This window comes from Syngnathus typhle, linkage group LG6 (genome assembly GCF_033458585.1).
Source record: "Syngnathus typhle isolate RoL2023-S1 ecotype Sweden linkage group LG6, RoL_Styp_1.0, whole genome shotgun sequence".
Classification (NCBI taxonomy): Eukaryota; Metazoa; Chordata; class Actinopteri; order Syngnathiformes; family Syngnathidae; genus Syngnathus; species Syngnathus typhle.
This window is the reverse complement of record NC_083743.1, coordinates 9,118,300-9,141,885: the sequence shown is the minus strand read 5'-3', so window position 1 is coordinate 9,141,885 and position 23,586 is coordinate 9,118,300. Positions and strand designations below refer to the sequence as shown.

At 40.5% G+C, this 23,586-nt stretch overlaps 1 protein-coding gene across 6 annotated transcripts; it reads right to left on the bottom strand.

Annotated features, from left to right (window-relative positions):
• Positions 1-68: 68 nt before the first annotated feature.
• Positions 69-23,556, bottom strand: usp2a (ubiquitin specific peptidase 2a). 6 transcript variants are annotated; one of them, XM_061281098.1, is made up of 14 exons: positions 23,354-23,556; positions 20,865-20,970; positions 14,554-15,361; positions 5,685-5,735; positions 5,091-5,214; positions 4,865-4,976; positions 4,651-4,761; positions 3,474-3,538; positions 3,293-3,396; positions 2,907-2,987; positions 2,752-2,830; positions 2,297-2,401; positions 2,062-2,182; positions 69-1,424 (listed from the first exon to the last, which is right to left on the bottom strand). In XM_061281098.1, exons 3-14 carry the CDS (start codon positions 15,298-15,300, stop codon positions 1,340-1,342), a joined length of 1,785 nt encoding a protein of 594 aa, XP_061137082.1. In that variant the 5' UTR covers positions 15,301-15,361; positions 20,865-20,970; positions 23,354-23,556; the 3' UTR covers positions 69-1,339. The 6 variants fall into 6 exon arrangements, with proteins under 6 accessions (XP_061137082.1, XP_061137081.1, XP_061137084.1 ...); XM_061281097.1 differs by lacking the exon at positions 23,354-23,556 and adding an exon at positions 21,680-21,832; XM_061281100.1 differs by lacking the exon at positions 23,354-23,556 and adding an exon at positions 21,680-21,832 and having other exon boundaries at positions 2,907-2,984.
• Positions 23,557-23,586: the final 30 nt, after the last annotated feature.

Below are 23,586 nucleotides of genomic sequence, written 5' to 3'. Positions count from 1 at the left end.
TACCACGTCAATTATACGGTGTATTTCTTGAGCTATTGCGGAACCTTCGGTTAATAAAATTCTAAAAGCATGGTTTTGTGGAATTTTATTCATATATATCCATATACCATATTTACTCATTTTTGACTGCCACTGTTAAAAAGTGTATCATTACAACATCCTTTTAACCATAAATATCTTTTTTCTTCTCAAAATCTGGTAACGAAACCAAATGAAAACAGTTATGGGTCAGCTTCAGCACCATTAAGTTGTACATTCTCTATATTGCATCAGGCTATAAAAATATACAGATCAATTTTTTGTCTTCTTTAAACATTCTTTCCTTGTTGTTCAATGGCATGAAACAGGAGAGGAAGATCTCATATGGAGTGATGAGGAATTAAGCTTTACTTTTATCGTATTGATGAATCCATATCAGATGCCAGGTCATTCACTCATTCACAACACTCTGCAAAGATGGATAACAACCTTGTGAGGAAAAAACAGTTCAGACATACGACGCTCAGAGTGCCACTGGCCTCGCAGCCATATTGAAAGCAAAATGAGTGAAGATGATGCTGTCAAAAACAAAGGAGTGTTTTGGTGCAGTGGAAGTGGCCAGTGGTCTGACTATTCCTGTTACAGTCACAAAGTGAGGACGGTTTCGGCCTACTGAGGGGAGAACATTTGTGACTACTGGCGAAGGTAGCAAAATGCGTGTTAGGTCAGAGTTTTTTCAAGGTTGCAAATGCTTGCAAAACGTTCTCCAGATTTCCGCCAACAGTTTTTGTGATTTTTCTTGTCGCACGTGACAAGAAAAGTACAAATCGAACCTTGAGCCAACCTTTACGAGACTGCAACTTTGCTGCCAAAATAGCGACAATGATGATGTGCTAAAACGATTTTCCAACCTCAAATAACAACATAACAACAAAAACTCTCCAACGCAGAAAAGATCCCAAAAAACCTGTAAGTCATTTGAACGCTTTGAGGCAACCAAGAAAAAATAAAGGCGGTCAGGAGTTGAGCTTGTGGTGCATAGAGAAGATTTGGGGGATGGGGGTTCATGGGTTCCTCGGGTCAATGGGATTATTGCCCTGTGTCCGTCTAACACACACCCACACACACATACTAGACATACACACACATCTCTACCCTGGATGAAAACGGTGAGAACAGACAACGAGAGCAAAAGAAGGGCTGGTGATCACGTTCTCTTGTGTGTCCCTTCTCCCGCCGTCTCTGCTGAAAGGCAGCCTCCATCCTGGTGGATCCAAGCCTTTGTGCGCACGACGTCGCTCGTTTTCCATCCGACTGTCTGTCGAGAGGGGTGCTGCGGCCTATCGTCGGCTGCCAGGATTCACATGCGCGAGGAGGAAGCCAGCTCGTAGAACAAGACGTAGCCGTCACTGCTGCGCACTTGGCTGGAGGACATTGGCGTTACTCTGGAGAGGGAGAAGTGTCACCGATTCATTACATGGATTCCTCCTTGGCCATCTCTCATTCGTTATCTAATTCAGGAGTGACTTAAGTTTTAAGACTTTAAGCTTCATATAGCTAGCCATATAGTAAAGAGTAAACTTATTATTGGTTTTAATTATTAAAGCTGCACAAAGTTGACATGAACCATGTAAAAATAAAAAGTCAGACCTCTGCCAAAGAAAAAAAAAAAGTCGTGCAGTTTGGACACAAGATGGCAGCAGATAGCTGTGAGCTATGAGCTAAGTTATTATGAAACAAGCCCAATATTCACAGCAGCTTGTGGCCCATGTTGGGAAAATAGGATAAAGTGCAAAAAAATTAATACTGTAATGAATACTACATACTGTACATCCCCACCAAGTAGCATCGGCAGATCAATGTTGGCTGAATAAAACTGCTTAACTTCGCAACCTTTAATATTTTCAAGCATTTTGTCATTTACTTGAGGGGTAAAACTTCCTAGGAATAGAGGTGTGCAGAAATCATCTTAACAATAAATCAAGGGATATTATTGCCTGAAAGATGCAAATGAAGGACTCTTCTCATCATCACTTCATAAAGGTTTCTTTTTTTTAATCCAAAGTTAGAGTTCAAGCATACCTGGAGTCATTGAAGGTGTACCACTCCCCAGATGTAGGGTTGCGACAGTAGGCTGTGTAGTGACCCCCCATTGTCGTGCCTGAGTGGTTGGACACAGCATACAGGTTGTACACTGCATTTACTAAAAGACAACAGAGAACAAGGGCAAAAAAGTTTGGGTTTTTTTTCCTTTAAAAAAAAAAAAATCCTTGAGTAACAACTTTAGAGAAGTAGGCTGTTTTCTTTACAAACTTACTGCTGTTTTCGGAGGCGAACTCTCGCAAGTCAAGATCCTTCATGGGGAAGTTGACAAAGGTTGACAGTTTGCTGGTTCTCCTCGCTTCCGAGAAGCGTTTGAGGTCTGCACACCGAGGAGTCAAGGAGGCATGTTTTCTGTCTTTAAAACACTTCTTTACAGCACTGATGCCAAATATTATCTAACTATAAATTATTGTTCGTGGTATCACAGGTGTTGTTAAACATTTGACTGCAGTCAAATACCCAAACATGCAAAACCTTTTAAAAATGGGTTCATTATGCTGCTTAACTCAAATTCCATAAGCGCAATATTGATCAGAATGCCCTGTTTACACTAGTGGGGTCACATACAACATATTATTGTAAGAGAAAATGATCAATTATGTACATAACTAAACATAGCAAACACTCTCCAAGCTTTCAGGTCTAACTAGAAGTGTAGCGGAAAGATACGCAGAACTAAGATCTTGGGGAACTTCTGTACTGTGAATTTCTTAGTGCATCTTCTTCTTGCTTTGCACTTGTAGCACGTCTGTGGAGAAAACCAAACAATGCAACTAAGTATTGGCATAAAAGTAAGTACGACGCTGGTCTGTACTGAAACGTACCGGCTTCTCATCTCCATCGAGGACATCTTCTTTGGTGAAGAGCCGCATGCAGTCCATGAGGCTCACTTCACCGTAGCCCTTCTGAGTGTAAGCATAGATGCGTTGACATTAGCGCACAAACACACACAAACACACAAATACACAAACAGATTCAGAGAGGAAAATTAGAATTTGAAATAAGATGTTCTTTCAGATCTCATGAACAGTATTATTTTCAAATTTAAAACATCTCTGTTGCAGCTTTGGTGTCAAGTTGATAGATGAGAAGTACCTTGGGGCATTTTTGTTTGCGATTCAATGACAAGGGTGTGTCTAAATGGTAGTAAGGTGGGGCACGATAATGAAACATCCCTGCACTCATTGTGGGGCATATTGAGTGTCCAAACCTTAGCAATTGGCAGGGACAGATCCCAGAAAGGGTCAAAGACAGTCGAGCAGAAACCACAATGGCTGCAGGTTAGAGAGCTCTTGAGCTGCCCTACAAACAAGTCTGAAAGAAAAAAGATTGCACACCTTAGCTTCATCTGCATCGGGCCATTGATGCTTAAATGATATAGTTCAGCTTACCAACGATTTTGCTGTCTTCCCTTTCCAGGTATTTACTCCACATCTTTTTCCCTTTCTCCTCGTCCCTGATAATGAACAATGCAATGCACCGTTAATGTCAGACTGTACATGGAATATTACATCGCCATGTAACCAAATGCAAAAGTCCTGCAATACCATAACAGAAGCTCTGCCCTTCCAAACTCACTTTATTATAAATATATGTTATAAATTTTGATAACAGCAGAGAGAAGTTGCACAGATTAACACTGACCCTTAAACAAGCAGTTAGATAATGTATAATAATATCCAAAAAGAATTAGGGCATTAATCTGACCAGCGCAGACCTAGAAACCGACATAGCCTTCAATTACTGCTCCGTGACACAGTTTGCATCATGTGTTACAAATACACACAAAGATTAACAAATGTTTACATTTCACCTACAGCTAATCTTAAAAGTTTGGATGCTAAATACTAATGACATTAAAAAATAGAACTTTTTAGAATGTTCCTTCTGAAACTGAATAGACAATTGGTATATTGTACATTATATTTTTTTTATTATTATTTGGGGCACACATTTATTTATTTTTCAACGAGTTCCTGATTGCCACATTAAAAAAAAAAAAAAAAAATCAACAAATTTCCTTAATTATATTCAATATCAAATTTTCCAACTGAGAACTTTTTTTTTTTCAAAGCAGAAGTATCATTACTAAGTATGAAAACGATGATGATGATGATTATTATTACCATAGTTTTTCATTAACTAAGTGCCCCACTCGTCTAAACCAGTATGCTGGTTAATATTACGGTTGTGTAATAAGAATTGAGGGCAAAACGTGCCTGTTTTTATCCCCTTCAAGGGGCTGCCATCTGCTGTTGACTGAAACTGATGTCACAATGCCCATTGGCTCAGTTTACACATGACACGGATCACCTGTTTTTTAAAGTTTGGTCACATGACATTTGAAAGGCATTTTGACATCAATTTTATCCGTCAGCAGGTAGCAGTACAGGACAAAACGGCAGCCCCAGAGCATGTTTTTTAGCTTAATTCTTATTCAATAAACACAATATTAACCAGAATGCCATCTTTAGACCAACGTGAGCACAACATATGCGCGATGGACAAGATTGTGCCTCGTTGGGAGACGACATGCATTCTATGCTGGTTGTCTCTCACAATACTTACGGCAGGTGATCAAAATCTTCGACAGTGCCTCTCGGCCTGACCGTCACTCTGTTGACCTCATTGTGCAGGCCGTCCAGGAGGAAGCGCAGGAACTCTTGAGCGTCCTGTTGGCTGGAGAAGACAATAAATAATTCAATGCCAATGACCTCGACTCACTGCTTGACAAACAAGCCCACAGAAATACTCAAGACAATATGAAAAGAAAAAGGCTTACTTGTATCCTACAAATCTGGGAGCGTATCTCTGGATCTGAGTTTTGAATTCAGACGGACTGACAGCTTCACTGCTGGTTGACGACCACATGGTTTGTATCAGCTTGGCAAACTCTACCAAGATACACAATAATGAAATGTAATCTAACTGCAAATGGATGGACTGCAATCAAAGCCAGAGTTTAAGAGTGGGAACACGTTTCTGTCTGAATTCAGAGTCTCTCTCACCTTCCATGAGGGCCGTGTTGGTGCGGCTGTTGTTGTTAAGGTCTCTGCGGTGCGAGTTGTGCAAGCAGTAGTCTCGCAAACTGTGTGTGTTGCTGAGACACTGCAGGATACTATTCATGAAACACTACAAAAGAAGGCAAAATAAAATGTCAGATTTCCTTAAAGTTGGACAGTCACATGTTGAGCTGCTTAATTGATGTAATGTTGTACATTGCTACATGATGCAATGTTCTCATGTAGACAAAAGTTTTCTACAGCATACACTGCTGCTGTGGTCACAGGCACAAAGGCAATATGCACTTTGGCAGGTTCAAACCGGTAAACGGCAAAGAGAAAGAGTGCTCCTTGGCCAAGAGTTCAGAGTGCTCCGATGAGCTAACCTCACAAAAAGAGCAACACACAAATCCCATTTATTTTAGGAACCCTACAAAAGCCTGTTGCCTAGCAGATAGTCTTTCAGACCCCCCACTTTGGCGTGGGCGGATGTCAACAAAGCGATAACATATACCACACTAACTGCAATTCTGTACAATTTCTCACTTTACTAGATACACATGTCAAATGATTTCTACTGTAAATGGAAGCTGTACTCACTGTGTTTCCCAGATTTTTCAGTCCAACCAGTCCCTGGGCACTTTTTGAGTTCTGGAAAACATCACACAGAGATAAGATCAAAACCTTGAAGGCATATTTATGATTTGACAAGTTTATAGTTTTTTTTTTTTTTTATATAAATAAAACAATGCACTGTATTGTAATGATATATACATTAAGTGAAAATAAACATTTGAATAATGTTTTATACATATTTGTTTTTGGTAAAAAACAATTGGTCAAATTAATCTAAGCAATGATTACTTCAAGTCTGCAGCACTAGGCTTCAGCTTTTTGTGGGACAGAAAATGGATGGCAAGAGGGATGTCTGGATGTTGTGTTGGTAAAATGACGGTTAAGTGAGAGACGCAATTGGGGGAAGGGAGGGGGGGGGGATCTTTCTGTCCCTCTCAGATTACAGAGTTCTGGTCATCAACAGAGAATACCCGAAAATGTCATAGCCTTGAGCAATTTCTATCCAGTAGCTCCAACCCATAAGCATTTTCAAAATGAAATCAGGATTTAGGCTTTTTTTAATGTGTTGTATTGGCACATGTTCACAGTCTTGACAGAATGCAAAATTGTACAACTTGTCACATAATGCTGTTCAATTCCATTACACAAGTGCAGTTGTTACATAATTGAATGGCTGGAGCTAACACAAAGTCAGGGGGTGGATAAGGAATGTGCCCTGTTCTAAGATGCCGAGCTTGAAGTCACATTTTCAGGACAGACATCTACAGAAGCGTATTGTTGCCACTCCAGGGAAAAAAACCACATAAAAATGATCATGTAATACCGTATGTAAAAAAGAATCATAAAACATTTGGAGCACAACACAATGCTCTTACTAAAATAAATTAAGCATCATATCCTGACCACTGATGTTTGCAGTATGATGGTGAATTGTTTTCATGGTTGCCCACAGATGGTGTTGCGAGCATGGAGCATTTCCACCAAGCATTTGTGTGACAAGCCTCAATAAAGGCTCCATCATGGCAATCCTATTTGGACACTTTAAATTGTATTTCATAAGACACAGTACCCCATCAACACATGCACCCACAGATGCACGCTGGTTATACAGTGCTGACTGATGCCATGGCCAGATTGTGCCGCCTCGTCTTCTTGCTATTGGCTGATGCTAAGCCGAGCTGACGTCACAGCTAGGAGAAAAAAAAAAACCCTGTTCTGTCTCTGTAGCAACGGTATTCTTATCCTTTTTTTTTTTTTAATAGGATGCAGTGTTAGAGGACATTACAGTGAGAGGGCTGAGAGTGGAGTATGTGTGACGCAGTGTATGTGATTTACAATCCTTCAATAAAAATAAAAAAAACTTGACGCTTCATTGGCATTAGACCAGAATACAAAGCGAATATTTTTTATCGTGTTGTCTTAAGTCTTGTGTTAAGTGACAGAATGAAACTTTCGCAACATCACTGAGGATGTGTAATTCATTATATTAATAATCTTTCTCAGTAATGTACGGTCAGAATTATTGCAGTTGTTACGTAAATTGTCATATGAACTAGGTCACTTTCAAGGTGAAAAAAATCCAGCAGCTTTTTCTAAGGTGATTGAAACTGCCTTTCAATGTTAATGACAGGATGTGACACAAAAGAAAATGCAATTACACTTCAATATCCATTTCCTAAGTAGCACGTCAAAAAGGATTGGGACATGAATGGGAATCGCTGGCTCTTGCTCTGATCCCAGCCAGTAGCATGACCATAACGACAGCTAATTCCGTTATGCAAATGCTCCAATGATTCTCAGACGTAAGCAGTTTAAAGCAGCAATAGTGTGTGTGTGTGTGGTGGATTAAACTCATGTACACACACTTTGGCTGTGGGCAGGGAGCAGTATTATCAGCAACATTACAAAATGAAAACCATGAATTATATCCCTATCATGTAAATAAACACATTTGTAATACGTGAACATACGGTCACATGATTAATATCTATTGCTTACATGTGTTTTCTTTAGGTACTCGGGCTCTCACACCTTTGTGAAGACTCAGATTTCCCCATAGTTGTAAATTGTTGGTTTTCTTTATGTGCACTGGCCACCCAATTGAGTCTGCGCCAAACACCTACATATATATATATATATATATATATATATATATATCACCCATTCAATTTAGTATTTGACAGTGTAATACACTGTATACTCTAACTACTTTCAAACTACTGTTTGAAAGGAATGATGCATGGACAGAAAGATAAGTGATAATCATAAGAGTGATCATATGACCTCACATTCCAGTAGTTCCATGTGAACAGACAGATGTACACATACTGCACAGTGAAGAGGTGGCCCACCAGGAGACCTAACATAAATGCTTCATTCATAAATGGCATAAAGCACCCTGGGCTACTGCTGAGCTACTTTAGAAACACGGCCCCTTTTAGCCTAAAAGCATTGGGAACAGAAAGGCATTCCAGGAATCAGGTTGAACGGAAATAAGGGACATAACAAAATGTCCTTTCGGCCGGTACCCGACCGTGAAGGTATAATAAGTATAATCTGTCCAATCATTGTGCTCTCTTAATTCAAAGATGAAAATCTGCTGGAGGGTTATTTTGGAGTGGTGGAAATGGATCACAGCAAGGTCGTAGCAAGGTGTGTTTCCTCACATGCTTTTTACAGTCAGCCTTTTTAATCAATGAACCACTTTGCTGCGAGTCCAAAATACACATACAGATGCAAATAAATAGCCTGTATAGGTCTATCCTCCTTTGGTGCCAAAACGGAATAATATTCCACCAAAGCTATGGTCCCCGAGTGGCTTCGTTGTTATAATGGTGGTCCCTTGGACAAAAGCGGTAATAAGGTACTAACAAGTGACAGTTTCCCACCTCTCTAATATGTTGGTGTGCGAAGCAAACAACAGAATGCCTCAGTCCACCTGGCAGTGCCCACCACCAACAGCGGATCGGCTAGCAAAACAGCACGAGACAGAGCAACAGAACAGTCTGTTCTGACTTGCCTCTCTCACCTTGGCAGCAGGGCATGGTCAACAATATCTCTCTTCCCCTCTGAGGCTACTTATGTTGCTAATGTTAAGTCAAAACTCCCACGTGTGTACAAGTAACACTTGTGTGAATGTGCGTGCACGTGAGAGGGAGCAAGTGAATGCTCGCAAGAACACTTTCTGGGAAAGGTGTCTTTTTTTACCCTTGAAAACAGACAGAGGGTTGCATCAGCTATCGTATTTTGTTGTACCGGTGTCCAGCTCGGCTCAACGTCTCACGCACTTACACAATTTCTGATGCAAGCAAGTAAAGAGAAGAATGGCTACTTTTCTTGGCCTTAATGAGTTTGCAGTATATTGCAAAACTAATCACAACACAGTACTGTAACACTTCATCAATGAGAAAGCGATAAATCATGTTATCTTTCTAGGCTAAAATTCCGACTGTATTAAGTATGCATGGCTGTGTTATTCATTTAAAAGACAGACTTACCAATTTGGAGTGACTGCAGTGTGCGTACTAGAAAATATGATGCCCAGGAAACACCCTATTTATTATTGGGTACATGCACCACATATAAAATGCAGCCACTGGTTACATTGGCTTGTGTGGTACATATTATGATGGATTGGATATTGAAATCCTCTTGCCATTCACAACTACTTACATGTGACTCTACTTGAAAGATGGCCATCGGGTAATAATGAAAATCATTTGACTGTGAATCAATCTTAATTAAAAGAAAACTACATGCAGTGAACCTCTGATTATAGTTCAGGAAACCCTCATGGGGAAAAGCAATATTCTTTTCATGCATATATTTGGAGCGTTTCTTTTACAGCAGTTTTGCACAAAGCATTTCTTTTAACAAATCGATGCAATCATTTTGTGTAGTGTATGTTGTAGACCATAGGTGTCAAACTCAAGGCCCGATACGGCCTGCCACATCATTTTATGGGGCCCGCGAAGACAAATTGAGCATCAAATTCATGTCATTACTAGAATTGCAAATCGTCTACACTTTTAATAACATCTTTTTTTTTTTTTTTTTTATTTGACCAGTTTTTACTCGTCTGATTTGAAAATGAGTTATTTGTCATTTTGTTTTGTAGCTTTTGCTGTATATAATATGAGGTGCTCATACATTTATTTGGGTTGACAGTCATAATGGCCCTCCGAAAGAAATGACTACAATGGGGCCCGTGAAAAAAAACGATTTTGACACCCCTGTTGTAAACTAAGATATTATGATAAATTTCAGCTTGTAAATATCAAAATCTCACAAATGTGGGTTATATTATTATTATTATTAATCATATCATCAATAGGCAAATACAGAGATAAGACACAGAGGTATCGATGCTTATCAAACAGAATGTAGTTGTTTGTCTCCAATGCCAGTGTCCCGTGGGGCTTGCTGCACATGTCCAGAAACAAACATACACGCACACTGTACACACCCTCATGTAGCTGCATGCACATGTCTGAGATAGGCAACCTCTCTCTCTCACACACACACACACACCAGAGGGAGGACATAGCACGTTCCCCTGCCACGCTGGTTGTGGACAAGGGGAGGGAGCAGTGAAGGTGTTTGACAGTGCAGGGGGAGGGGCAGGTGCACAGTGACAACAAAACATTAAGCGTGCCAACCAAGCTGAAATCACTGGCTAGCTCCAGAGGCCACACTAATATGATTCCACATTACATAACAGAAGCTGGCACATTTTCAACACCGCACTGCAACTTTTTTTTCCCCCCTTATGACAACAGAGTTGTTAACCCCACAATTATGTTTATTTCATCAGAAACAGCAGACCCGAGGCATTTATAAGTGTATGCTAATCATACATTAAGCCAAGCAGAGGTTTGATTCATACAAATGACTAGTTACTATGTTAAACTGGATAAATCTATGGCACCATAACGTGTCAATTAGGCCTTTAAACCTTAACCAACACACTGACTGTACCCCAACGGTAAAATGTAATGCGCCACATAAGGATGAGATACATTATTAGACATTACATGTTTGAAACATGAATGGTTCCACAACATAACTGCAGAGAAGCGACTCTACCCAGGTGACACACAATTGGTGACGCACCACTGGTGTCCCTCTGAGACATTTGAGTACAAATGTTATCAAGTAAACATGACAGAACATGTCCCTCCCCCACCTCACGAGAGTACAATTCACCAGTTCTGTCATTGATCATGAATTAGAATGAATATTTATAGTACATTATATCATATTTGGCAACTGTACATTTTACAATACACCAAAAGTATAAAGGAATCCCTGTTTTATTGTTTGTTTGTTTTTATGGTCAATGAAGAGCAAGCAAAGAGCCTCACAGATAAGAGCAGTATAGTAAGAGCAGTCGTAGTGTAGTCAGCCCTATGGTGAGGATTAAGCGCGGTTATATAAACAGTGACCCGCTAGTGCGGGCCTACTGTTAGCTCCTGGCACCGTGGCGTACAGCGGCTTAACACAGCGGCTTACCTCTGCAAATGACTCACTTTAACGTTAACCTGACACGGTTTTTGTCGGAATACATAACACACAAGCAATCGTGACAACGTGACTTTTATGAATGATCAACCTCGTAGAGCATGATCCTCGCAATAAAACTGCTTGATTCGAACTCGAAAACCATTATTTACTATATATTTACTCAAACGTGGCGTCTTCACAACAACAACAACAAAAAAATAAACATCTTTGCACAAATTCAACGGACACGTTGTGTGACTTAACAAGAACGTAGTGGTCGCTGCGTTCCTTTCTTACCTTGGCTTGGTTAATGAGGAGCCCCACGAATGCTGAGACCAGCACCGACCCTGACATGCTGCCTTTTCTCCGCATCTCTTGCTTAAGAAAGGGCAACGCGGCTGCCGGTGGTTCCTCGGGAACGGTCACCGTGTATGTCTGTCTCATGCTGGGCATGCTGAGGAAGAATGGAGCCGCGGCTCACAGACGAGTGACAACCGGTGTCTAGAACGCGCTTCTGCAAAAAACGGTCGTGTTCTGACGCTCGCTGTCATTCATTAAAACAGCAAAACGCCGAATGAAATAGCGCTTCCAAAACCTCTTTATAGTAATCGCACCTTGTGAATTTACAAGGAGAAGGTGGGGGGGAAAGGACAATAGAAATAAACCCCACAAAAATCCGCTTTTACTCCAGCGTCCACTTAAACAGAGCACTATCTATGAATCTGAATCTCATTCCGTTTGACAGCACGCTCGATCCGCCCCTAAACAGAGCCTGCCTACCACACGCGTCATCCATCGCCTGCCCTCGGCCAAGCCGTTACGTCAGAGACCAGCTTCCTCCGCACTGATGTAAAGACCTCAGCAGGGGAGGCTGGCTTCAGGCTGTGGTCAAAGACCACACGGGTATGGATTAATCATGGCAGACACCTACACTTAACCAACTCTGAGCAAGATGACGCATTAGCTTTTAAATGACACACAAAATGCAAGTGATCCTGTGTAGGACTTTCACACTACTGAAACTCTATCTATCTATCTATCTATCTATCTATCTATCTATCTATCTATCTATCTATCTATCTATCTATCTATCTATCTATCTATCTATCTATCTATCTATCTATCTATCTATCTATCTATCTATCTATCTATCTATCTATCTATCTATCTATCTATCTATCTATCTATCTATCTATCTATCTATCTATCTATAATATTTTTACGTCATTCAGTTCCACCACACCATAAAATTAGGATGTATGACCAGGAAGTAATATTGTTGTGACTTATAATATGGGGTAGTTTATGTTTGCAATTCTCAGATATATTCAAGGCAATTTTTGACAAATGATACTGTGTTTACGTACTCTGCTAATTTGGGCGTCGTGTTTGTGTTCTTTCAGTGTTGTCACGCGGTCAAATGACGAACACGTTTGACTGAGAATGAATCAAGAGAGCTTGGCAAAAAGCTAACAATCCCAAACACGTTTGACTGAAAATGAGTCAAAAGAGCTTGGCAATAAACTATCAATCCCAAGGGGCCAAGGTTTATCGTCAAATTTCATTTGAAAATCGACTGAATACATTGCAAGTTACAACGATTGCATAATTGTTGCGTCTGCGTAAGTTTCAGGAGAGGACGTGTCGTGTTCCCAACAGGAATCTCATGTTACAATCTATTTGTGTGCACAACAAATAGACATGGAACATATTCCACCTCTCTATATGTAGGAGACAAGAATCTGCTCCACGGGAACTCCTATGTAAGAAGAGAGATAATGTGGCATATACTGTATGCGTGATTCTTGCTTACGCCAGAGTATTGGAGCCAAAGATCTGAAAAGACGGCTTAACAATTTGCAATTTGATCTTAGAGGACAGATTTGGTACTGGTTTGCGTTTTGTCAACTGAATTAGAAAACAACAGGAAAGCCAGCCATCTTTTTAAAGACAATAAATATACATTGTAAGGTGCAACTGATGAAAGTGTACCGACAATGGATTTTAAATCAACATTCCGTGGAGAACATTAAATGTTGACAAATGCTTTTAAACACACACGGGGAACGTATTAGGTAGATCAACCTTAAGAGCGGTGTTAAAACTCAATATTACCCCTCAAAATGTCAAACACGTGGGCAATGATAAATATTAATATTCTTCCGATGTTTTTCTTTTTTTAAATTATGTCACCACAAAATACCACAGAAGATGAAGAAGAAATATGTTATTATCAGCCTGGTTGCTGAGTAGCACACTGCACAGCTAAAATGAAAATAAGTAAAAAAATATCGAACATTCTGAAAACGCTCAAAACATGAGCATATGTTTATTCCTTACTATCGTGACCGATACTGCTCAAGTAAAGATTACAAATATTTTACTAATTAGTGATCCTAGAACATGCTTATAAATTTAGCAATTATTTTGGTAATAAATATTTGACTTCAAGATTATAGATGAATTGTGTTTATATCTTTACATATTTTGTTTTGTCACCCTGGTTGGATCAAGTTGCTCTCATTTTAAAGTGATCTTTTCTATGGAACATATGAAGTGAATTAATTTGTTCAGCTGTAAAATAAAACAAATATAAGACCAAAAACAACGTAAAACTCCTCATCCTTGTAAGAGTGTCAACAGACAGGAAGCAGGGAGGCAAACACAGCTCAATACTCCCACCAAGTGGCGTTTAAAGTTATTGCGGCAATAGTGCTGTAACGTTTGCTTGTTGAAATTTAAACGTGTACACAATTAATTATAAATTCCTAAAAGTCACATAAATATAAACACGTGGATAGAAATAAATCCGAAGTGCATGCTTTGCCTACATACATTTTTCCAAATCACATTTAACTCACAATAGTTATCACTTTTGTGCATTTTATGTTGCAGGTTCCTCTGCACTTCAATTTTTTCTCAAACTAAAACATTGCATATTATATTATGTATTCTTTCTCTCCTTCATTCTCCACCTACATTTCCTTTTCTCACCCTCCTCCAAAGATGAGGACTACTATGTGCAAATCAAATGTACCTCAGAGGGAAATGGGTTATGTGTTTTCTGCCCTCAAAGAAGCTTGGGTCACAAATAGAGAGTTTAAAGATGACGCCTACAGACTGAGCTCATCGGAGGTGTGAGTTAGCTAATTGCATGGGGTCAGAAGAAGTCCTGGGTTAAGAGGTCATTTGTTCCCAGCCACTTACTCCACACAGCCTTGAACAATCACAATAGGTTTGCAAATGATTATCTAGTTGTTATTCAGTTGGCAACCCAATCTGGTCTAGTATTTCAGTCATTCTTTCAATACAATGACTGTACATGTGAAGACCTCAATACCATCAGTGGATCATTTCAATTCAGTGTGAGGAAGAAAAAGGGTGGTCTTACCGTGGAGTCCCGAGTGGGGCGACCTACTCCACTCGTGCTTGGCTCCCACACTGAAGAACTGTGTAATCTGCTGCTGCCACTGCTGCTGCTACTGAAGCCTTCCTTAGAGGAGCTCCATGAGACGGCCTCCTGAGTAGTGCTCCGTGGTGGGCCCAGTGAGTTAGTGCCATAAGTGTTAGCGACCTCACTGGTCCGAGAGCGACAGCTCCTCGAGGCGCTGGAGGAGGAAGATGGGCTGGCGGCGGAGGTGTCATTTAGGCCCAGAGCAGCCAAGTCCCTGGTTAGGTCACTCTGGGATGATGATTTACGTCGATTAAGCGACATTCTGGAGGCCACCGGTGATAAAGAGAGGTAGCTGGACTGCGCCGAAGAGTAAGAGCTGTACGTTGTGTAGGCTGACCCTCCACTGAGTCCAGAACCTGCATAGCTCTTGACAGGGGTTCGACTGAGGCTTTCGCTGCGGCGGTTGCTGCTACTTCCAAGGATGTCTGTCCGTGGGATGACACGGCCCCGGTCTGGGTCCAGGGAGGTGCTGTAGTTCCGGCTGCGAACCGTGGAGCTGCCGAGATAGCTGGAAGAGGTGTAACCTGAGGACGAGGTAGTGGAGGCAGGGGACTTGTAGGACGACAACCTGTTCCGCTCACCGTAGGAGCTAAGGCTTGAGGTTAAGGGGGAGCTGTAGGAGCTGTAATGGCTGGTGTAGGACGGGCCAGCATAGCGCTTGGCAGTGGAGGAGACGTGGGACATGGTGCTGGTGCTGCTGGGTTCTCAGCCACAGGAAAAAAGGGACTGTGGAAGACCGCATTGACTGCAGGCACAGCAAACACACAAAAGAGGGATTACTTTATCTGCTCCTCTTAAATAAGACATTTAAAAAAAAACCAAATCATTTCAGCTTCTCATAAAATATTAATTTGATGAAATTGTTACAATAAAGTGTCAAATGGAAACTTACACACATTCTCGTCATTTTTTTTGAAACAGCCAAAACTTATTTCATCTCAACGATGCCATGAGCACAGAATCCCGAGGCGTGTCATTGTTGTGAATTACCTCCTATTGCGTCACTTCAAAACGTGCTACCGAATAAAGTCGCGCAGACTTCCACGGAACGGCTTTGCGTCTTAATGCAAAGACATAAGACCAGAGCCCACTCAGGTTTTTTTTTTTCGTGTTGAACTGTCCGTTTAGTTTCTATTTATATAATCATCAATACTACAATTTATTGCATCCATTGGGTGTGCGTGTAAATGTGTGTGAGCTCCACTCCTGATTGCTCCGAAAACTCTTTCTCAGTTGAAACAATATTCTGATTTATTCTGATGTAGTCATTAAAAGCAACAGTACACGTAATTTGTAATTCGTGCAAATTAAAACTGTCAATTTGGGTAAAAAGGTCGCGTGTGATGACGCGTGAAGACAATTTTAGTCTGGATGGAGACGAGTGTGCAAGACGCAAAGAAACCAAAGACAACGTTAAAACCATCATGGACGTGATGGCTTCATATGGAAATTAAACAATGTCACTTTTAAATAGATTTGTTTTCACTCCGCTAATGACTTCAACTGGTAATATGTCTGTTCAAGATGAGATGATTCTATTAAGACTATTCTTGAAACTAAATGTACCAGAATAACCGATACAAATGTACTGATATCAGCTAAAAGCTTTTGATGTATTCGTGTTTTAAACCACATTACAGCATATTGACCCTAAATTTACCTCTTACCGTATGGCTCCCTCATACTAAATAAATAAATAAATAAATAAATAAATAAATAAATAAATAAATAAATAAATAAATAAATAAATAAATAAATAAATAAATCTGTAAACGACGAATATATTTAGATTGGCCTGGTCGTCATGTGGGAGGAGTTGCACACAAATGGGAAGACAGTATGTAGCCTGTGCGCATGCATTTAACACAATAATGACCAAAAGAATGGCGGTGGGCGTCACGATCGGATCGAAATTGGCACGTCACAAATTATTTTGATAATTCATGAATCAATTATTATGGCGATGAATCCGTATAACTTGCATCATGAGGCACCAGCAAGCAGCTGCTCATTTAAAATCATTCTCCATCTTGAAGTAAGGGATGCATGTGGAAACTAAAACTAAAGTAAATTAAGATGATCGTTTTTGGGATGTCTATACATGATTGTGAAAATTAAAAGGAAAGTGATACTCGGGCTGTTAACATTTTTTAGCTGTAAATGTTTAGTGGACTTTGAATTAGAACCATGCACTGTCAAAGAAAAACAAAAAGGGATCTGGGATTTTTTTTTTTTTCACCCACAAACTTCGGTCCTACGACATGCTTTAATGTTGATGGAAACAAATAAGTAAGTTTTGATTGCTTTTTCAATGCTGCCTTGAAACCAAGTTCTGTCATGCAGGGTTTGTACGACAGAAGGCCTGGATTACCAATACTACGCATGCATGTCAAGTAGGCCTACAGAAAGCAAACAGTGGGATCAGTGTGAGGCTACTAATGCAGTTTGGAGGGGGGGGGGGGGGAAACCCCATTATCGTTTCTTCAGTTTTTCTTTTGATTTGTTAGATTTCATCAAAGAAAGGTAGCTGTGATGACAAGCATAGAGCTGTAAAGATAATGGTACAGAAAATAGTCTGGCTTCTCAGTACAATACGTGAAATGTATTAAATTAAATATCCCAGCGTCAATAAATAAATAGTGTGAGGTTTCACTCCATAGAAATGAATCCACAAAACTCAGGGAAGATCTGTGTAGGAAAAATCTCATGAAATCACATTCAGTGTCCAAAATCAAATAAATAATAAACATAATATATCGTAATGTCTTCCGATTCTCCATTTGACTTCTCGTGCAATGCAAACACCTTCCACACTTATTGGTATGCCCTCCCACAGCTTCAATGAGAGAGTCCAACATTGTTTGAAGGGGAGGACCAGCCGCTCACTCCTGTTGCTGCTCTGATCCAAGGTTGGCTCCATGTGCAGCAGCATTTGAATAAATAAAAGTATCTGGTGTTGCTGATCCGTGTTGAGTTCAGTGTGGGAGGCTCCTATTTCTTCTATATCTGCCTCAATGTGTGCTAGTACTGCACAAAATATCCTTTCATGCTCTTTTGGCAACTTGCCTACTCTCTGAGTACACCTACAGCAGTAGTTCTTCCCAAAGCAACTTTCTTCCCTAATAGGTGTCTGACGCTTTCTCGCTCCTCTCCCCTTTTGTAGGCTTTCTCTCGAACCAAATGTTTATCAATAATTCAGAAATAGAGTCCACAGGCAGGTGGCATTCTAATGATAAGCCAACGTTCACTGCTGGCCAAATCACAAATGCAGGCCAGGTTATGCTGGTGATTGTGTGGAGTACTGTTTGACAGGTTAATATCTACAAGAACAGTGACAACCCCGGATTTACAAAAGCAAACAAATGGAATATTCTTCAAATGGCCGACATCTCAAACGAATAGAGAAGGCTTTTCAGTTAATGAAGACAAAAGTGACGGCAGAAGAACACACCAGCTAGCAGCCATTCAAATTATGAGCATCTCCAGGCGAAGGAAATCAAAATGTGCTGATAGACTCCAATATTGATGCATTCATTAAAATGAGTTTGTTTTATGTATAGTTAGTTAGTTCCTCCCATTCCTATTGGAACATTGGACGACAGGTTCTCTCCATTTGCACTAGTGATCTTCTTACTCCATGCCATCTCTCAGGTCTTCCTTGGCTGTTTGTCTCCACGTCTTCTTTGGCCACCCTCTCTTCCTCTTTCCCCCTTCTGGCATCCAGTCCATTGCCACACTCTCTCTTAGCAGTCGGAGTACGTGTCCAGCCATTCTCCTCCTCCTGTCCGAGACTATGTCGGACAGTGGTGCTACCCCTGCTCTTCTCCTCGCTTCTTCATTGGTGATGTGGTCTCGCCATGAGATCCTCAAGATGTATGTGAGGTGATGAGTGAGGTCTTCCTCCACGTCTCGCAGTCGTAGGTGACTGTAGGGATGACCACTGACATGTAGAGTGCTGATGGATTTTGACGTCCAGATATTCCGGAGGCGTTGGAACACTCCTGCTATTTATGTATACATTGTTTCAAATGTCCAAATACTTTTGACACCCTAAAATTAACTTGTTCTGCGTGTGGGTGTAGATAACAGTCTATTTACCGTTAAATTAATCGCCTCGCCTTAATCGCCTGTGTGATATTTAAAAAAAAAAAAAAACACATTTGTTTTTTTTAGCACCAAATAATACAAAATGAACAGAAATAATTAGTTATTAGTAATTGGGGGGGGGGGGGGGGTTTATGTTTGACGCAAATAACATTTTATCTGATAGGCCAATTGATTGATGGATTGTCCAACTGATTGATGGAATAATCCATCCATCAATTTTCTGTCGTTATCCTAATTTGTGTTACAGCAGGCTAATATAAAACAGTTGGACAAGGACCTGACTCAATCAAAGAAAAAAATTATAACTCCAAATTTAAGAAAGAACGGTATTGGGATTGGGGTATTTCTAAAAACCTGGCCATCAGGAGCAGTTAGAAAACACGATGCATTTTCCTTTTGAGATGAGAGTAGCCAAGGAAACAACAGCACACAGACACACTCTCTGGATACTTGGGTATTCTCATTCGTTGAGCAAGTTGGTAGCTTCCATGACTACCTTTGTGTTTGTGTTTTAACAGAGTTTCTGTTGACTCTTTAAGGACCTTGACCAATATATCAAATAAATCATTAGTAGGTGAATGAGAAAACATTTGAGTACAAAAGGTAGAAAAGCATTATACAAGTGAAAGCCAGTTTTCACTTTTTATTTCCTAATCACAACCACATATCAGGACTACAATGGCGGTCAAAAAAAAAATACAGTTCACTGGAGCCTATCCCAGCTGACTTTGGGCACTATGAAGGGACACCCTGAACTGGTCACCAGCCAATCGCAGAGCACAAATAGGCAAACAACCATTCACACCTACAGCCAATTTGGAGATGTCAATCAGCCTACTAATGCATGTTTTTGAAATGTATGAGAAAACTGTAATACCTGGAGGAAGCCCATGCAGGCACGGGGAGAACATGCAAACTCCACACAGGAAGTTGGGCCTCAAAACAATCGTGGCAGCTAACTTGACTTTGAAGACTGGCCTGAAACTAAATGATGCATACAATTTAATGCTTCCAGTGCAGTGAGCACCTGGACACCACTTATCTACACCTCTGATAATAATGATAAAAAAGAAAAAAGTTCTGATGATAGCCTCTGAGCTGTGCAGGATTCAGCTCTGTCAAGTGTCTATATATATTCTGAAATGTGAGCAGGACATTGCTGAGGCCACCCTGATGTCTCATAGCTTGCTTTCAGTCATCAGCTGCATACTGCTTCACAATCTCGGCTTTGCTACTTGATCTCAAGAGCCACAGGCGGACCTGATCCAACTATTCCCAGCAACAGTTTCAACACAATGCAGCGTATGTATTTAGCCCCACTCAAGTCTAGAATGAGCTGTATATGACTTCAAGTGAATCAAACTGAGGGCAAACTTAAGTTCCAATACAAAGATCTTCAAAATGGACAAACATTTGACATAAAAATTAGCATCAATCCAACCATCCATCCATCCGTCCGTCCGTCCTTCCATCCGTACGTCCTTCCATCCATCTATCCATCCATCCATCCCGACACGACCACATAAGTGAGCGAATTGGTACAGTTGCCCTACTCCATTTAATTCGACTTCTTTCTATGGCCTCTGTTTTCAAGCTCATTGCAAATCTAGGGCAGCAAGCTGTCAAACTCGACATGGAAGCAGGCTCGACAAAGTTTTGGTATTCTCCCGGAGACACAGTGCTTGGCGCAATTAAAAAACAGGCAATTTGCACAGTTGTGGATGTGAACACATTTTCTTAGTCATTTTAAAACATTTATCAGACATTAAACAATTTTTTCTGCCATGCATGGAAAGTGTATATATAAGTCTCCCTTTTACATGTTAGTGTAGCATCTCTATTTCCTTTTAAGCTTTATATGCAGAAAGTGCTTATCAGTTGACGAGTATAGCTGGCTGAAAATGTTGGTTTCCATTCCAATACTCACTGTCCAATCCAAATTTGAAAAAGTGGAACATGGTCAAATTAGGGTTAAGTTTAAATGCCTTTTGAAATGTCTCATTTCACTGGAGTAAATGCAGTAATTTGATTTTCTTTAGACATATATTGACAGTACTCTAGTACATCATGCACCATACATCCTATCCCAGTGAACTGACAAAATGTGTTCATATTTAAAATCATGTGTGTGACCTGGTTACCTGCCGTAGCAGTTCCCATAGACTGTGAAGGCTCCTGGGCTACTTGCCCTGCTTTTACTGACCCACAATGTCTACACACTCACAGGCTTTGTGACATTGATCCCACCTGAGGAAACACAAGGACACACAAACAAGGCTGTGAAACAGCAACATTCAAAGTTTTTAGACCAGGATTATTACCTCCCAAGTGACCAAAATTTAATAAAAATACATCTCATATTGTCATGGCAATAGCGCAAAATGATGGTATGGGACATAGAGGAAAATTTATTACAGCTTGATAGTCATTTCAATGTTGTGTCTCCGAGACAATCGACCACCCAATCAAAATAGATTCTTCATTTTGGATCTAATTTTGAAAAAAACATCATTTACCTGATTACAAAGACCCACTGTTTTCATCTTTGTGTCTCTCACAACAGGCTCAGCAACTATAAATGTCTATTTATGGCTAATGACATACAATGTACTTGCATTCCATGCATGTATCAAATCACCATAAAAGTGCAAGTATAAAGTTCAAGTAAAGACAATCCCAAGACTCCTTCTGAAAAAGTTTTACAATATCACTAAACATTATTTTCAAGACTCATTCCTCCACCAGAGGTAGAAATCATTTACTTTCACTATTCAGTGCATGAGCATGTTAGGGGTCTATTGTTAGGCTGGAAAAACTAAAGAACTTTTGAAGATAATCCCTCATCCTCGGTTTGTTACTGTGCTTTGTTCGGAAGACGTAGCCAACAGCTGAGAAAAACAGCCACCTAAAACAACAATAACTATGAAATGAAAGCATTGCTGTATTAGGTCCTCACCGTTGTTGTTCTGAGCGGTCCGACCAATGGGCTGCTGCTCGAGAGGCTCTGGCCCAAAGAGTGTGAGAGGATAGTATGAGCACAGTCGTCCAGAATGCCAAGGATCAAGTTACAGAGCTGGTAAATATAGCAGACACCTATGACCTCGCCGGGTCACTCAACACTCGGACGCATTCCAATTTGCTTTTAAAGAACCAGCATTTCTCCGTATTCAAGTTGAGCTGGGCAAACAAACAAAGACGCCCACTTTGCTAAAGTCAGCAGTTCACAGGAGATACAATTCAATAAGAAGAGTCAGCTTGCGGCAGTAAATAATGCCATGGTATTGCAAATTGCATAGCTGCTGTATTTGCACTCAACTCAAACTTCACACCACTAAGAAAAATGCGATAACACGGATAGAAGAACAGTGGAGCCTCCAAGGCAGAACATAAATTGTCTGCTGATTGACTTCCAAGACATTAAAATTCAAAACAAGTGTTGGTATTTGGAAATATTCATAAATTCTTCTAACATGATAAAGGCTCCAATTTCAAGATGAGGAAAAACAGAATGATGCTGCCGCCACAATGTTTCACTATGTACTTTTGATGATGAGCCTCTTGGCAGTCTCCCTGACCAGATTTATTCTCTTCTTCAGTTTTGGATGGACATCCAGTTTCTAATATTGTTGACGAGTGATATCCCCGAAATCTGACTCCGAAAAAGGCAGAAGGACCTATAGAACATCATGAACTCTATTTGGGATTAATCAGATGCACTATAAATTGTGCTGACTCCCATTTAATTTGAGCTTGAATGTGATTTGTTAATTGTGAACACAGTTGCATCCAAAGTTATATTTTCTATCTATTTAGAAAATCCATACTGGAGGGCCTGATTCAAGATTCAGATCACATAGTTTTTGGATTGAAATCCGACTATTGTGCTACCACAGAGAAGAAATGACGTGAGTGGAAAAGGACGGTGGCAATGTGGTGAGCAGGCACTGGACTCGGTGTAATGTTACATGGCACACGGAAAGAAGATGGCACAACATCGCCTGCACTACAATAAGCGAACAATCTACAACATGATGATGACTAGTGCTCGTTCAGATTAGTCCTGCTTGTTGTGACGTCAATTCTTGCCGAAATTTTGTAATGATTGCAACTAATTCATAAAGAACGTACCGGCTAATATCAGACTAGGGGGGCGGGGAAGGTGGTTCGTGTGCGTCAGGATTTAATGCAACCACATACAGTGATGGTTCGCGGTATAGAGACTCATTAAACACAACTATTACCTATTGATAACGCGGCTCCAGGGGTATTTTAGTAGCGAGGGTTAACTTTACTAAACCACATCCTGTTCTAAATGTTAGAATCACGCAGCACCATCTTTCAAACCGGAGCCCTTGACTAAACTTTAATGGCACCCAAAATTGCATTTGTAACCGCTCAGGAAAAAAAACAAAACAAAAAAAAGCAAACAATCGGAAAGTGCAGGCGCACCGATTTCGACGATTTTCAGAACTTTTTGACTTTTTTGAATAATTCATCGGCCGTATTTCATGCAAACGTTTACATGTGAAGTCGGGAAGGTTAGGAATTCATTTAGCAACGTTTCCATGGTTTTCAGCACTCGGTTTGGACACCCGCTTCTATCGGCGTGATGGTAACCGTATTTACTCACCCAGCAGTGGGAGATGCGACGGCAGTAAAACGCCCCCCAAAAGTAGCTCGTTAGCGGGATTGTGCTGATTTCTTCTCCGTTACATAAGTTGCAGTGGACGCTGGTGTTGGACGGAAGACCGCAGTGCTGGGCGTTTAATCAACCCTATGCTGGAATCCAGTCGTTTCTTCAATGCAGTTAGACTTTCAGCAAGCAAGTAACGGAAGGTTCACTTTAACTGTGACGTCACTCTG